The sequence below is a fragment of the Oryctolagus cuniculus genome, chromosome 7 (genome assembly GCF_964237555.1).
Source record: "Oryctolagus cuniculus chromosome 7, mOryCun1.1, whole genome shotgun sequence".
In the NCBI taxonomy this organism is placed as follows: domain Eukaryota; kingdom Metazoa; phylum Chordata; class Mammalia; order Lagomorpha; family Leporidae; genus Oryctolagus; species Oryctolagus cuniculus.
In genome coordinates, this window is record NC_091438.1 from 110,299,016 (window position 1) to 110,312,288 (window position 13,273).

Here is a 13,273-nt window from a genome sequence, read left to right on the forward strand (position 1 = left end):
AAAACTGAGCTCTCTTCCTTTATGGAGTTTACATTCTAGTGAGTGGAGCTCACTGTCCCAAAATCATACAAACCCAGGGATCAGCTCTATAAAGAGTTAGACAATAAATACCTTAGCCCTTGTGTAACACACACACACACACACACACACACAAAAGTATTGGAGAGGTAGGGAAAGACTTTTCTAGAAGGTGATGAATGGCCAGTGACAATTTGTGAGAATAAGCAGGTAAAAGGAAAAATAGTGACTGTCCAGATTCTGCTAAATCAGGAACATGCACAAGGGGACTTTAAAAAGTGGAAAATGCAGTTGAAAGATAAGTTTATTTTTATGTAAATAAAAATTTGAAATCCATGCATAGCAGAGTCTTCAAAATGTTAATGGAAAATGCAGAGTAAGAAAAAACTCTGTTTGGATTTTTTTCTTGTACCTTATTTTGCACCTAAATAACCATAACTTTTAATTTCATTTGTCCGTGAACTTTCTGAAGTACCCTTGTACAGTGAAACTGTATATACTGATAGGAAATAGCAAGAGGAACCCAATAGCCATGGGAGGCAATCAAGAGGGAAAATGATAGGAGATGAGAACAAATCACAGAGGGCCTTAAAACCCATGGTGATTCATTCCATCAGTATCACATTTGCTTGTTTAAAAACAGTTTATGAGAGGCCAGCACTGTGGCGCAGCAGGTTAACACCCTGGCCTGAAGTGCCGGCATCCCATATGGGCACCAGTTCTAGTCCCGGCTGCTCCACTTCCGATCCAGATCTCTGCTATGGCCTAGGAAAGCAGTAGAATATGGCCCACGTCCTTGGGCCCCTGCACCTGCATGGGAGACCCGGAAGAAGCTCCTGGTTCCTGGCTTTGGATAGGTACAGCCATTGCGGCCATTTGGGGAGTGAACCAGCAGATGGAAGACAGAGCGCGCGCTCTCTCTCTCTCTCTCTCTCTCTCTCTATCTCTCTATCTCTCTATCTCTCTCTCTCTCTCTCTCTCTCTCTGCCTTTCCTTCTCTCTCTGTATAACTCTGACTTTCAAATAAATAATAAATAATCTTTAAAAAATTACAAGGCAACATGGCATAGCATAGTAGGCTAAGCTTCTGCCTGCAGCCCACACAGGTGCTGGTTCATGTTCAGGCTGCTTCTCTCCCAATCCTGCTCTCCGCTATGGCCTGGGAAAGCAGCAGAAAATGGTCCAGGTGCTTGAGCCATTGCACCCATGTTGAAGACCCAGAAGAAGCTCCTAGTTCCTGACTTCGAATTGGCTCAGCTCCAGCTGTTGCACCCATTTGGGCAGTGAACCAGCACATGGAAGGCCTTTCTCTCTGTCTCTTCCTCTGTCTGTAACTCTACCTCTCAAATAAATAAGTAAAATATTTTTTAAAAAAAGCAGTTTACAGGTTTTTTCAGAATTCTTGTAGCAAATGCATTTCTTTGGTAACTATTGTAAAATATATACCAAAAAACAACATTGTCAGATTTTGCCACTTGTACTCAGGTTAAAATGTTGGTATGTAATGTCTTTTGTGTATTTACAAATATACATCTTTGTGAACCAACTGAAATAACATTTTAAAAATTGTTTTGAAATTAACCTGACAGAGAGAAGTCCATCTGGGAGTGCCTTTGGAAGTCAAGAAAATCTAAGGTGGAGAAAGGACATGACTCACTGGCGTCAGAACACAGAGAAGCTTGACAAGTAATCATCCCCTTTTACCTCATGTTACTTATGGGCTTGTTGGATCACAGATGCTAGATCAGAATGCTTAATTTTTGTTTTATATTCATTAGTCATTCAAATCTTACATTTAGTTTTAAATTTTTAAAAGATTTAGTGGAAGAATTTGTCATGTGATTATGGCAGAGCAGAAGGTTATATTTTTCAATTCCTGTTTCCTCCAACAAGTCCCCTTGGAAGAAGCATTCAGCAGCTATTTTCTGAATATATTTTAGGTGTCATACTGAACTAGGTGTCTCAAGTTATACAAAGCATTAGACCCTAATATTTGCCCTCTTGAAGCTCAGAATATTATTGCAGCACAAAGGCAGACTAAGTAAATTGACTGACTGTACTGCCCAGAACAACTGCAGTTGTGCCCAGGGACCTGCAGGTAAACTTGTCTTGCTTGAAACTTGCCACTGAGTTGAGGGTTTAAAATTTTTTTCTTGAGAATTTGCAATTGTAAGTTAGCCCTCCAGTAGCTTGACTGACCCAAAAACCTTTGAGAATGAGTGACCAACTCATTCAGTTTGTCTGCATGTTTAGCATTAATTGTCCCACATTTCAGGGCAAAACAGAATGGACAGCCACCCTATCCAAGACCTCTCTGCAGACCAAGTCTCAGAAGAGTCTCACAAAGAAACTTCCAGAAATGTTTTTTTGATAGACAATAAAATCACACCACACAGGAAACACTGGCTTGTGAGAGCCAAGAGAGAAAGAGAGAGAGAATGCTTGTGCAGTCTCAGTACCATATCCATGAGAGTTTGAAATTATCTTGTACTGAATATAATGTAATTGTTACCTTAAATTTCACCTGAGTGCTTTTCTCTCCATCTGCCTAACCAAGTCCACTTGTCTGATTGTTTTTCTATGTGTTGTTTGGAAATCACAAATCTATAATCATAGTATATTGCTGTGTTTCTGCATTTGTAGAACATGTTCTAGGCCAATCTTTGTGTGTTTTAAGACCTTTTGTTTTTTTTCCTGGTGTTTTCTTGATCCTCTTTGATTAAACTACCTTGCTGTTGTTTCTTTATAGAATCTCACGGGAAATTTTCAATTTGAATAGCAAATATTTTCTAATTTTAATCTGATATATATTGCATTTTATTAAATTTAATTTGTGAAGTGGAAATTCATGAAATATCCTTTTTTGTGGTGGTAATAAAGATTCAGACTTGCAGATCTAAGAATTTCAAAACGTTAGCTTTTTTTTTTGACAGGCAGAGTGGACAGTGAGAGAGAGAGAGACAGAGAGAAAGGTCTTCCTTTTGCCGTTGGTTCACCCTCCATTGGCCGCCACGGCTGGCATGCTGCGGCTGGCACACCGCGCTGATCCGAAGCCAGGAGCCAGGTGCTTCTCCTGGTCTCCCATGGGGTGCAGGGCCCAAGCACTTGGGCCATCCTCCACTGCCCTCCCGGGCCACAGCAGAAAGCTGGCCTGGAAGAGGAGCAACCAGGACAGAATCCGGCGCCCCGACCAGGACTAGAACCTGGTGTGCCGGTGCCGCAAGGCAGAGGATTAGCCTATTGAGCCACGGCGCCGGCGAAAAAAGTTAGCATTTAATATGTTCTTGTACTTTGTTTCTTTTTTTTTTAAAGATTTATTTTATTTTACTTGAAGGCAATTTGAGGTGGAGGGTGGAGAGAGAGAGAGAGAGAGAGAGAGAGAGAGAGAGATCTTTCATCCACTGGTTCACCCCCCAAATTATGCAATGATTGTGGCTGGGCCAGACCAAAGCCAAGAACCAGGAAGTCTTTCCTGGTCTCCCATGTGCTGCTTTCCCAGGCACATTACCAGGGAGTTGAAATGGAAGTAGAGCAACCACAACTCCAGCCAGTGCTCATATGGGATGCTGGCACTGCCGGAAGCAGCTTAACCTGCTACACCACAACTCTAGTGCTTTGTATTTGATTTATTTATTACTGCTAAAACAAAAATGTCAACCTTACCCATAAATTATGTGTGGTTATTTCTAAATTTTTTATTTTCATTAAATTACGCTTATATAAATGTTAGTATTTAAAAAGAACTACTTTATTTTATCAAATTGTATTTTCCCACTTTATTGTTATAATTGACAAATTATGTGATTATAGAATATAAAATTGTATTTTAAATATGCACATACAGTTGTGAAATGATTATTACAATTAAGTAATTAACATATCCATCACCTCACATGATTATCTCTTTCAAAGTGTTTTGTTTCCAATGAATGATTGATCTGCTCTCATTATAGAGTTAAATGATCTTTTTTTTTTTTTTTTTTTTTTTTTTTTTTTTTTTTTTTTTGACAGGCAGAGTGGACAGTGAGAGAGAGAGAGACAGAGAGAAAGGTCTTCCTTTGCCATTGGTTCATCCTCCAATGGCCGCCGCGGCCGGCGCGCCGCGCTGATCCGATGGCAGGAGCCAGGAGCCAGGTGCTTTTCCTGGTCTCCCATGGGGTGCAGGGCCCAAGCACCTGGGCCATCCTCCACTGCACTCCCTGGCCACAGCAGAGGGCTGGCCTGGAAGAGGAGCAACTGGGACAGAATCCGGCGCCCCGACCGGGACTAGAACCCGGTGTGCCGGCGCCGCAAGGCGGAGGATTAGCCTAGTGAGCCGCGGCGCCGGCCGAGAGTTAAATGATCTTAAGAGCATATTTGGTACCAAACATTTTGGGGAAATTAGATGAAACCTTAAAAATATAAGTACTTTTATACTACATAAATTGAAAAACTTGAAATGCTAAGATAAATATGAAGCAGCCCTAAATACTAGCCCACATAGCACCACCTAGTGGCCTGCCATTCAGGATAAAATCATGTGTTTGTTTCATGTCTCAAAACTAACACATAAGCATTTTGCTTTTAGTGGCATTGTGCTTCAGTAGTGGGGTGAGATCATGTTTATTGACAAATCAACCAAATGTTGAATAAAGAACATTTTTAATATGTAAAATACTGCTTTTTTTCTTACCATAAGTTTTTATTCATACAAATATTAAAGATAGTTTCAAATTTTTGATTCTGTGCACTCTAAGTCTCATTTAGATTGTGCTTTATAGAAAGATAAATATAATTTTTTATAATATTTTGTATTAGGTCAAGAGCAGAGATTGAACATGAAGCACTTATTGATGGGAACCTGGCTACTGAAGCAAATCTAATTATTTTGGATACATTAGAGATTGTTGTCCAGGTAAGAATACAAAGAAGATAGTTTTGTTTTGGATTTTTCTTTCTAAAGTGGTCTTTTTTTCCCCCAGAAACCTTTTATTTAAGGAATACAAACTTCATGCATTTCATAATTACAACATTAGGTACATGGTGATTCTTTCCACCCTACCCATCCTCCCACCCACTTTCCCAACCCACTTCCTCCTCCCTCTCCTATTTCCATTCTTATTTTTTACTAAGATCTATTTTCAATTAACTTGATACACATTTGATTAACTCTATGTTAAGTGGAGTTCAACAGAAGTATGAAAAAAAACCTGTTCCTTAATAGTCGAGACAAGGGCTATTCAAAGTCATTGCTTCTCAAAGTGTCAATTTCACTTCTATAGATTACCTTTTAGGTGCTGTCTTAGTTATGACCAGTCAGTGAGAACATACGGTATTTGTCCTTTGGGGACTGGCTTATTTCACTAAATATGATGTTTTCCAGTTTCATCCATTTTGTTGCAAATGACTGAATTTTGTTGTTTTTGTTTTTTACCACTGTGTAATATTCCATGGTGTACATATCCCATAATTTCTCTATCCAATCTTCAGCTGACAGGCATTTGGGTTGCTTCTATATCTTAGCTATTGTGAATTACACTGCAATAAACACGGGGGTACAGATAACTCTTTAGTATGCTGATTTCATTTCCCTTGGGTAAATTCCCAGAAGTGGGATGGCTGGGTCATATGGTCATATGGCAGGTCTATATTCAGGTTTCTGAAGTATTTCCGTACTATCTTCCATAGTGACTTTACCAGTTTACATTCCCACCAGCAGTGGATTAGGGCACCTTTTTCCCCACATCCTCGCCAGCATTTGTTATTTGTTGATTTCTGTATGAAAATCATATAAAGAATTTGAAGTGCTGTTTTGGTAAACTGGGGCTTAAGGACAGTAATTTGATGTGCCATAGAATTACATTGAAATATCAGTAGTTCCTAAAAGTTTAGTTCCAAATATTCTGTGATTCTTTGATCACAAATTGTATCTAGTCCAACAGCTTCAGCTGATTACTCTTTGGGGATGATTACAAAATCTGTGTCTCGTCATGTCACATCCATTTGCATTTCTAAATGTCCCCTAAGTTCTTATAGTTGGCTGTCCTGCCATCACACTGATTCAACATGTGTGTGTAGCCATAGCTGCACCTACATAATCTGGGTTTATTCAGTATCTTCTGCATGCTATAGCAGAGTTTTAGGCTCTTTATATGTAATTACCACATTTGATCTTAACAGTAGCCCTCTGGAGAGTATTAGCCAGTTGGTAACAATGATAATAACTGACACTGATTTAGTTTTTGCCATGTCAGTCATACAAATATGAATTCATTTGATTCTCACAGGGAACTCAAGCAGTTGAACTGTCAGTGTCCCCCATCCCCCTCTTGTAGATGAGAATACTTCAGCACAGAGAAGCTAAATAATTGCCCATGATCACGTGGCCAGTAAATGGAAGAGCCAGAATTTAAATCAGTTACCAACGGCTCTCAGGAGTTTTAGTAAAAATGAGGGTACTTCAAAAAGTTCATGGAAAAGTGAATTAAAAATAAGCTTATTTTGTGCAGAATTATAAAGAAGTTCATGCATAGCTGTGTCATCATACACATTTTCCTTGAAGAGCCTTCATATGTCTCATAGCTTCCATTTCCTTTCCGTTGCCACCAGTCTGTCAGATTCTTATTCGAAAGCTGTTACAGTGGCCCCCTGCTTCAGGACGCTCTGTGTTCTCCTCTTTCTAATCCACTGTCTGCATTTCCGTGAGCTGGTCCTTCATAAAATAATTTATCGTCCATTACCCTGATTAAGAAAATTTTTTAATTTAATTTTATTTTATTTTATTTTTTGACAGGCAGAGTGGACAGTGAGAGAGAGAGACAGACAGAAAGGTCTTCCTTTGCCGTTGGTTCACCCTCCAATGGCCACCGCACCGCGCTGATCTGATGGCAGGAGCCAGGAGCCAGTGCTTTTCCTGGTCTCCCATGGGGTACAGGGCCCAAGCACCTGGGCCATCCTCCACTGCACTCCCTGGCCACAGCAGAGAGCTGGCCTGGAAGAGGGGCAACCGGGACAGAATCCGGCGCCCCGACCAGGACTAGAACCCAGTGTGCCGGCGCCGCTAGGCGGAGGATTAGCCTAGTGAGCCGCGGTGCTGGCCCAAGAAAATTTTTTTGAAGATTGATTTTATTAATTTGAAAGAGTTACAGAGAGAGGTAGAGACATACACAGAAAGAGAGAGGTCTTCCATTCACTGGTTCACTCCCCAGATGGCCGCATTGACTAGAGCTGGGCTGATCCGAAGCCAGGAGTTTCTTGCAGGCCTCCCATCTTCTGCTGCTGTCCCAGGCCATAGCAGAGAGCTGGATGGGAAATGGAGCAGCCGGGACTCCAGCCAGTGCCCGTATGGGATGCCAGTACTGCAGGTGGCGGCTTTACCCGCTGCACCACAGTGCCATCCCCCAAAATTTTTAAAATATAAAAATTTAGTATTTCTTGGTTGCCTAAAGCAAAAATTTAGAAGACCCTTCATACTTTGATACTCCACTGTGGTTGGAGTAGCTCAAGCTACTGTTATAGGAGAATAAAAGAAACAGTAAATTCAAGGTACCTAATCTGAGATGGACACTCAAGCTTCATTCATCACGTCTGCATGTCAGACAGTGGAAAGGAAAAGCAGGTAGACTCCCTGTGTTCTTCTAAGGGCATGTTTCAGAAAATTAAATTTTCTCTTATGCACACTGCTTTGTAACTGGGTTCAAAGTCCCCAGCTAAAATTCACGATTTCTGTCCTTGAAGGCAGAAGGAAAGAATGATTGTGGGGGTACAGCCAGCATTCTCTACCATAGTCACTGCTTCACCCTTCCACCCTTGCCTCCTGTTACTTTTCTGTGGATCTCAAGTCAATGTATGTTTGTTTGCTTATTCATTTTATTAAAACACACTTTATGTTTCCTTGCTACTGTATCCATGCTCTTCTGTTTTTTCTCACTTAAATACTATTCATTCTTTCTACCCCTTGTCTTCTCTCATCCAAACCCAACTCAGATTTTTCTACTTGAAGTCTTTCTGTCTAGATCTTATCATTGACTTACCATTCAAAAATGGGTCCATGTGTATTGCATCTTTCAAACCAGAGTGCAAGCACATCACTATCTTTTATTTATTTATGTATTTATTTATTGTTTTTAAATTGTAGACGGTGTCCGTAACAGAATCCAAAGAGAGCATCCTTGGTGGCGTGCTCAAAGTCCTGCTGCATAGCATGGCCTGTAACCAAAGTGCGGTTTATCTACAGCACTGCTTTGCTACACAGAGAGCCCTGGTTTCAAAGGTAGGTTATTTTGTGCCTAAAGCCTTGCCAAATTTTGCTTTCTTTATTGACATTGTCCATGAGCATTTGACACATTCGTGGATTAATACATGAATTTAAAATTTAAGTAATAAACTAAGACCCTTGTGTTTTTTTGCCTACTTAATACCTGCCTTTTGGAATTTCTCATTTATTTAGATCACCTTTAATCAGTTTCTAGTTTTTTAAAAAAATAGTAATTTTGATGTGAAGATCAGCCTGAAATGAATAACTAGTCTTAAATATGGGGTTTGTGGTGTTAAGCTGCTGCCTGTGACACTGTCATCCCATATAGGTACCAGTTTGAGTCCCAGCTGCTCCATTTTCCATCCAGCTGCCTGCAAATGTGCCTGGGAAAGCAGCAGAAGACGGCCCAAGTGCGTGGGTCCCCACCACCCATTTGGGAGATCCAGATGGAGTTCCAGACTCCTGAGTTCGATGTGGCCCAGCCCTAAGCATTATGGCCATTTAGGGAGTGAACCAGCAGGCGGAAGATCTCTCTCTCTCTCTCTCTCTCTCTCTCTCTCTCTCTCTGTCTTTCTCTTTTTAACTCTACCTTTCAAATAAATAAATATATCTTTTTAAAAAATGTGTGGGGCTTGTCGTGTTTTCTTTTCATCTTATTCTGTCCATTCCTTTTTTGTTTTATTATTGTTACTATTATTTATTTGAAAGGAGAGAGACAGAGACAGAGAGCCTCCATCTGTTGGTTCACTCCCCCAAATGCCTGCAACAGCTAGAGCTAGGCCAGATCGGAGCCAGGAACCTGTATTTCAATCTGGGTTTCGATGTGGGTGGCGGGGACCCAAACTCCTGTTTCTGTTTGTTCCTTTTAACCTCAAGTTCTCAAAAATTCAGTGTTTAAGAAATTTAACCCACTGAAGTTAATTTATCCTGGTGTAAGTAGAAGAGAGGTATTTCTGTCTGTTAACGTGCTTCAAATATTTATTTCCTATGTTTGTTATTCCCTGGAAATATTTATTTATTTGAAAGGCAGAGTTACAGAAAGGCAGAAGCAGAGAGAGAGAGAGCGGTCTTCCATCTGCTGTTTTACTCCCCAGATGGTCACAGCGGCCAAGCGGCCAAAATTGGGCCTGTCCAAAGCCAGGATCCAGGTGCTTCTTCCCAGTTTCCCATGCAGTGCAGGAGCCCAAAGACTTGGGTCATCTTCTACTGCTTTCTCAGGCCTTAGTAGGGAGCTGGATCAGAAGTGAAGCTGCCAGGATTCGAACTGGCACCCACATGGGTTGCCACTACTGCAGGCGACGGCTTTACCCACTACGCCAAGTGCTGGCCCCTCTTTTTTTTTTTTTTTTAAAGATTTTGTTTATTTATGTGAAAGAATTACAGAGAGAGAGAGAAAGAGAGTCTTCCATCTGCTGGTTCACTCCCCCAAATGACCGCAACAGCCAGAGCTAAACTGATCAGGAGCCAGGAGCTTCTTCTGGGTCTCCCACACGGGTGCAGGGGCCCAAGGACCAGAGCCATCTTCTGCTTCCTCAGGCTATAACAGAAAGCTGGATCAGAAGTGGTGCAGCCGGGACTCAAACTTGTATCCACATGGGATGCCAGCGCTGCAGGCCAGGGCTTTAACCCACTATACCACAGCTGGCCCTAAGATATGTGTATTCTTAAAATTTCATTTAAGTCATTGTAGTACACATAATGCAGAAATATTGATGAAATTTAGCCAGTAAAAATAACTTACATGCTATTTTTTTAAAGATTTATTTATTTATTTGAAAGAATTACACAGAGGAGAGGCAGAGAGAGAGCGAGCTCCGTCTTTCATCTGCTGGTTCACTCCCCAGTTAGCCTCAATGGCCAGAGCTGTGTCGATCCAAAGCCAGGAGCCAGGAGCTTCTTCCAGGTCTCCCATGCAGGTGCAGAGGTCCAAGGACTTGGGCCATCTTCTGCTTTCCCAGGACATAGCAGAGAGCTGGATCGGAAGTGGAGCAGCCAGGTCTCGAACCAGCACCCATATGGGATGCTGACACTGCAGGCGGCAGTTTTACCCACTACGCCACAGTGCCCGCCCCATGCTATTTCTAATAATAAAAATATATCACAGAATTCTTTTGCGTTGACTGTTATACTTTATGTATATTGATTCTTTAAAGCCTCACAACCATCCCATGTAGATAGTATAATTAGGCCTATTTTATAAATGAGAAAACTTGTCTAGGGTCAAACTAATAGTAAAGTGGCATAACCAATTTTCTTTTCAAAAGAAAAAGCAGAGGGGCCTGTGCTGTGGTGTAGAGGGCTAAGCCTCCACCTGTGGTGCAAGAATCCCACATGGGCACCAATTTGAGTCCCAGCTGCCCCGCTTCCGATCCAGCTTTCTGCTATGGCCTGGGAAAGCAGTAGAAGATGGTCCAAGTCCTTGGGTCCCTGTACCCACATGGGAGACCTGGAAGAAGCTCCAGGCTCCTGGCTTCATATCAGCACAGCTCCAGCTGTTGGCAGCCATCTCAGGAGTAAACCAGCAGATGGAAGACCTCCCTCTCTCTTTCTGCCTCTGCCTCTCCATAACTCTGCCTTTCAAATAAATAAATAAATTTTTAAAAAAAGAAAAGGCAGAGTTACAGGGGTTGGGATGGGACCAGGGAGATTTCTTTCCACTGGCTCCCTACCCAAATGACCACAAAGCCCAGGAATGGGCCAGAGCAAAGCAAGAAGCCTGGAACTACATCTAGGTCTCCCATGTGATTAGCAGGGGCCCAAGTACTTGAGCAGTCTTCTGTTGCCTTCCCAGGTGCATCATTAGGGAGCTGGATCAGAAACAGCAGGCAGGTCTCAAACTGGCACACATATGTAATGCCAGCATCACAAGCATCAGCCTAACCCGCTATGCAACAGCACTGGCCCCAGCATAACCAGTTCTCAAATCCAGTCCATCTGACCCTTTGATCTACTCTAGTAACTATTAACTAGTACTGTTCCTTAACCGTTCTTTTAATTTCTAAACATACCAACAAATCACCAGTTCAGGTTATATTGACATATCTGCAGAATTTTTGGTATAAATTCATTTTTGCTGGTTTTTTGTGTGTTTTGTGTGTTTGTGTGTGTGTGTGTGTGTGTTCTGTTTTTTACAGTTCCCAGAACTGCTATTTGAAGAAGAGACGGAGCAATGTGCTGACTTATGCCTGCGGCTTCTCCGACACTGTAGCAGTAGCATCAGTACAATACGGTCGCATGCTAGTGCCTCCCTTTACCTCCTAATGAGACAAAACTTTGAAATTGGGAATGTAAGTATCTTGCCATGATAGCTCTCCGGTTTCATGATGAAGTACTTTTGCTGAGAGCTATTAAATAGTTTTGGGAGGCAACTATTAAATAGTTAAGACTGTCTTGATGTTTCTCGTATCTTACAAAAATCGAAATCTCTAATATCTAATTCCTGGATATCTTACAGAAATTGAAATCTCTAATTTTGCTTTCTATATATAAAAAAGGATGGATTGAGAAAGTAAATGCATATTAGAAAATTTTAATTGCTATCGTAATTAAAAAGTAATAAAAGTTTAAATATCTTAGCTTAATGTTTATTTTACATGTCATAGCATTGTGAAGGATTTCATTTTTTATTTAAGCTTTTTATTAGATATTCATGTGTTGTATTTTTCCTAACTTTTTGGGTCAAATATTTATTTCATTTATTTTTAAACTATGAATTTCTTGTAAGCACTGCTTTGGGGGTCTCCTTGGTTCTGGTATGTAGTAATTTTGCAGTTTCAGTTTTTATTTTCTTTTTAGCCCAAAGAGTTGACAGACCTTTTGTTTCAAAGTTTTGATATTAATTTTTAGTTTTAGTGCATTGTAGTTATATAATGTGTATACTGTTTCTTCCTTATATATACTGGGGGAGTGTTTATTTGTGTTTCCAATCATATAATCAGTTTTGTGAATGTTCTAAAGCACTTAAAAAGAAGATGTATTTCTATTTTCAGAATGCTGAATTAAATATATATTATACCAAACAAAAACATAATTACATAATTCTATTTTTCTATATATTTATTTATTTTTGATCCATTTAGTGGACCGGTAGAAGTGAATTAAAGCTTGTACATGTGTTTTTCTATATCTTCTTTAGCTCTTATTTGATGTATTGATATTCATAACTATTATATGTTTTCATTTTAAACTTCATATGAAGTATTCTTTAGAATTTTAAAGAACTCATATTGTTTTTTTAAAAAACTTGTTTTTTAGTCTGAATTCCATCCTCTGTGGTATTACGATCTTGACCTCTGGTTTCTCTTTAATTTGAGCTTGCTTCAATTCCCTTTGCCTGGTTTGTTTGTTGTTTTTTTTTTTTTTTAAGATGTATTTATTTACTTGAGAGGCAGCATTACAAAGAGAAGGAGAGATAGAGAGAGAGGCCTTCCATCCACTGGTTCACTCCCCAAATGGCCATAATGGCCGGAGCTGGGCTATTCCAAAGCCAGAAGCCAGGAGCTTCCTCCAGGTCTCCCATGTGGGTGCAGGGGCCCAAACACTTGGGCCATCTTTCCCAGGCAGGGAGCTGGATGGGAAGTGGAGGAGCTGAGACTCAAACCTGTGCCCATATGGGATGTCGGCTGTGCAGGCAACTGCTTAACCCACTATGCCACAGTGCTGGCCCCTGGCTGTTTTTGTTTTTGCTTTTTTAAAAACTTTATTTTAGGTGTGCTTCTTATATACAACACAGAGTTAAATTCTGCTTAATGATCCAATCTCTAATTTGAATCAAGCCTTTTCATATCTGTTATAGTAGATATTTTTGGGAATTCTATTGTATTTTGTTATACGCTCTCCTCTGTACCCCCCCACCTCTATTTTTATTAAGAAAGAAAAGCTTTTGTTGGTTGTTTTCATCTTCAACTATATGGTCAAGTCACTTTTATTCTGATACCATGTTTAGCAAAATTTATATTTTTGCTATACTGTTTAGTTATGTAATACCCCCCAAGTCCTTCCTTTATTTAGATCATAAAT

The 13,273-nt window shown here is 40.5% G+C and overlaps 1 protein-coding gene across 9 annotated transcripts in view; it reads left to right on the forward strand.

Annotated features, from left to right (window-relative positions):
* Positions 1-13,273, forward strand: part of DOCK7 (dedicator of cytokinesis 7) — a 268,374-nt gene that overhangs the window by 202,348 nt on the left and 52,753 nt on the right. For all 9 annotated transcript variants that reach the window (XM_070078382.1, XM_070078385.1, XM_070078386.1 and 6 more), the window contains 4 exons: positions 1,608-1,704; positions 4,816-4,912; positions 8,135-8,269; positions 11,389-11,541. In XM_070078382.1, the coding sequence (XP_069934483.1) occupies positions 1,608-1,704; positions 4,816-4,912; positions 8,135-8,269; positions 11,389-11,541 (482 nt within the window). The remainder of the gene's footprint in view (positions 1-1,607; positions 1,705-4,815; positions 4,913-8,134; positions 8,270-11,388; positions 11,542-13,273) is intronic.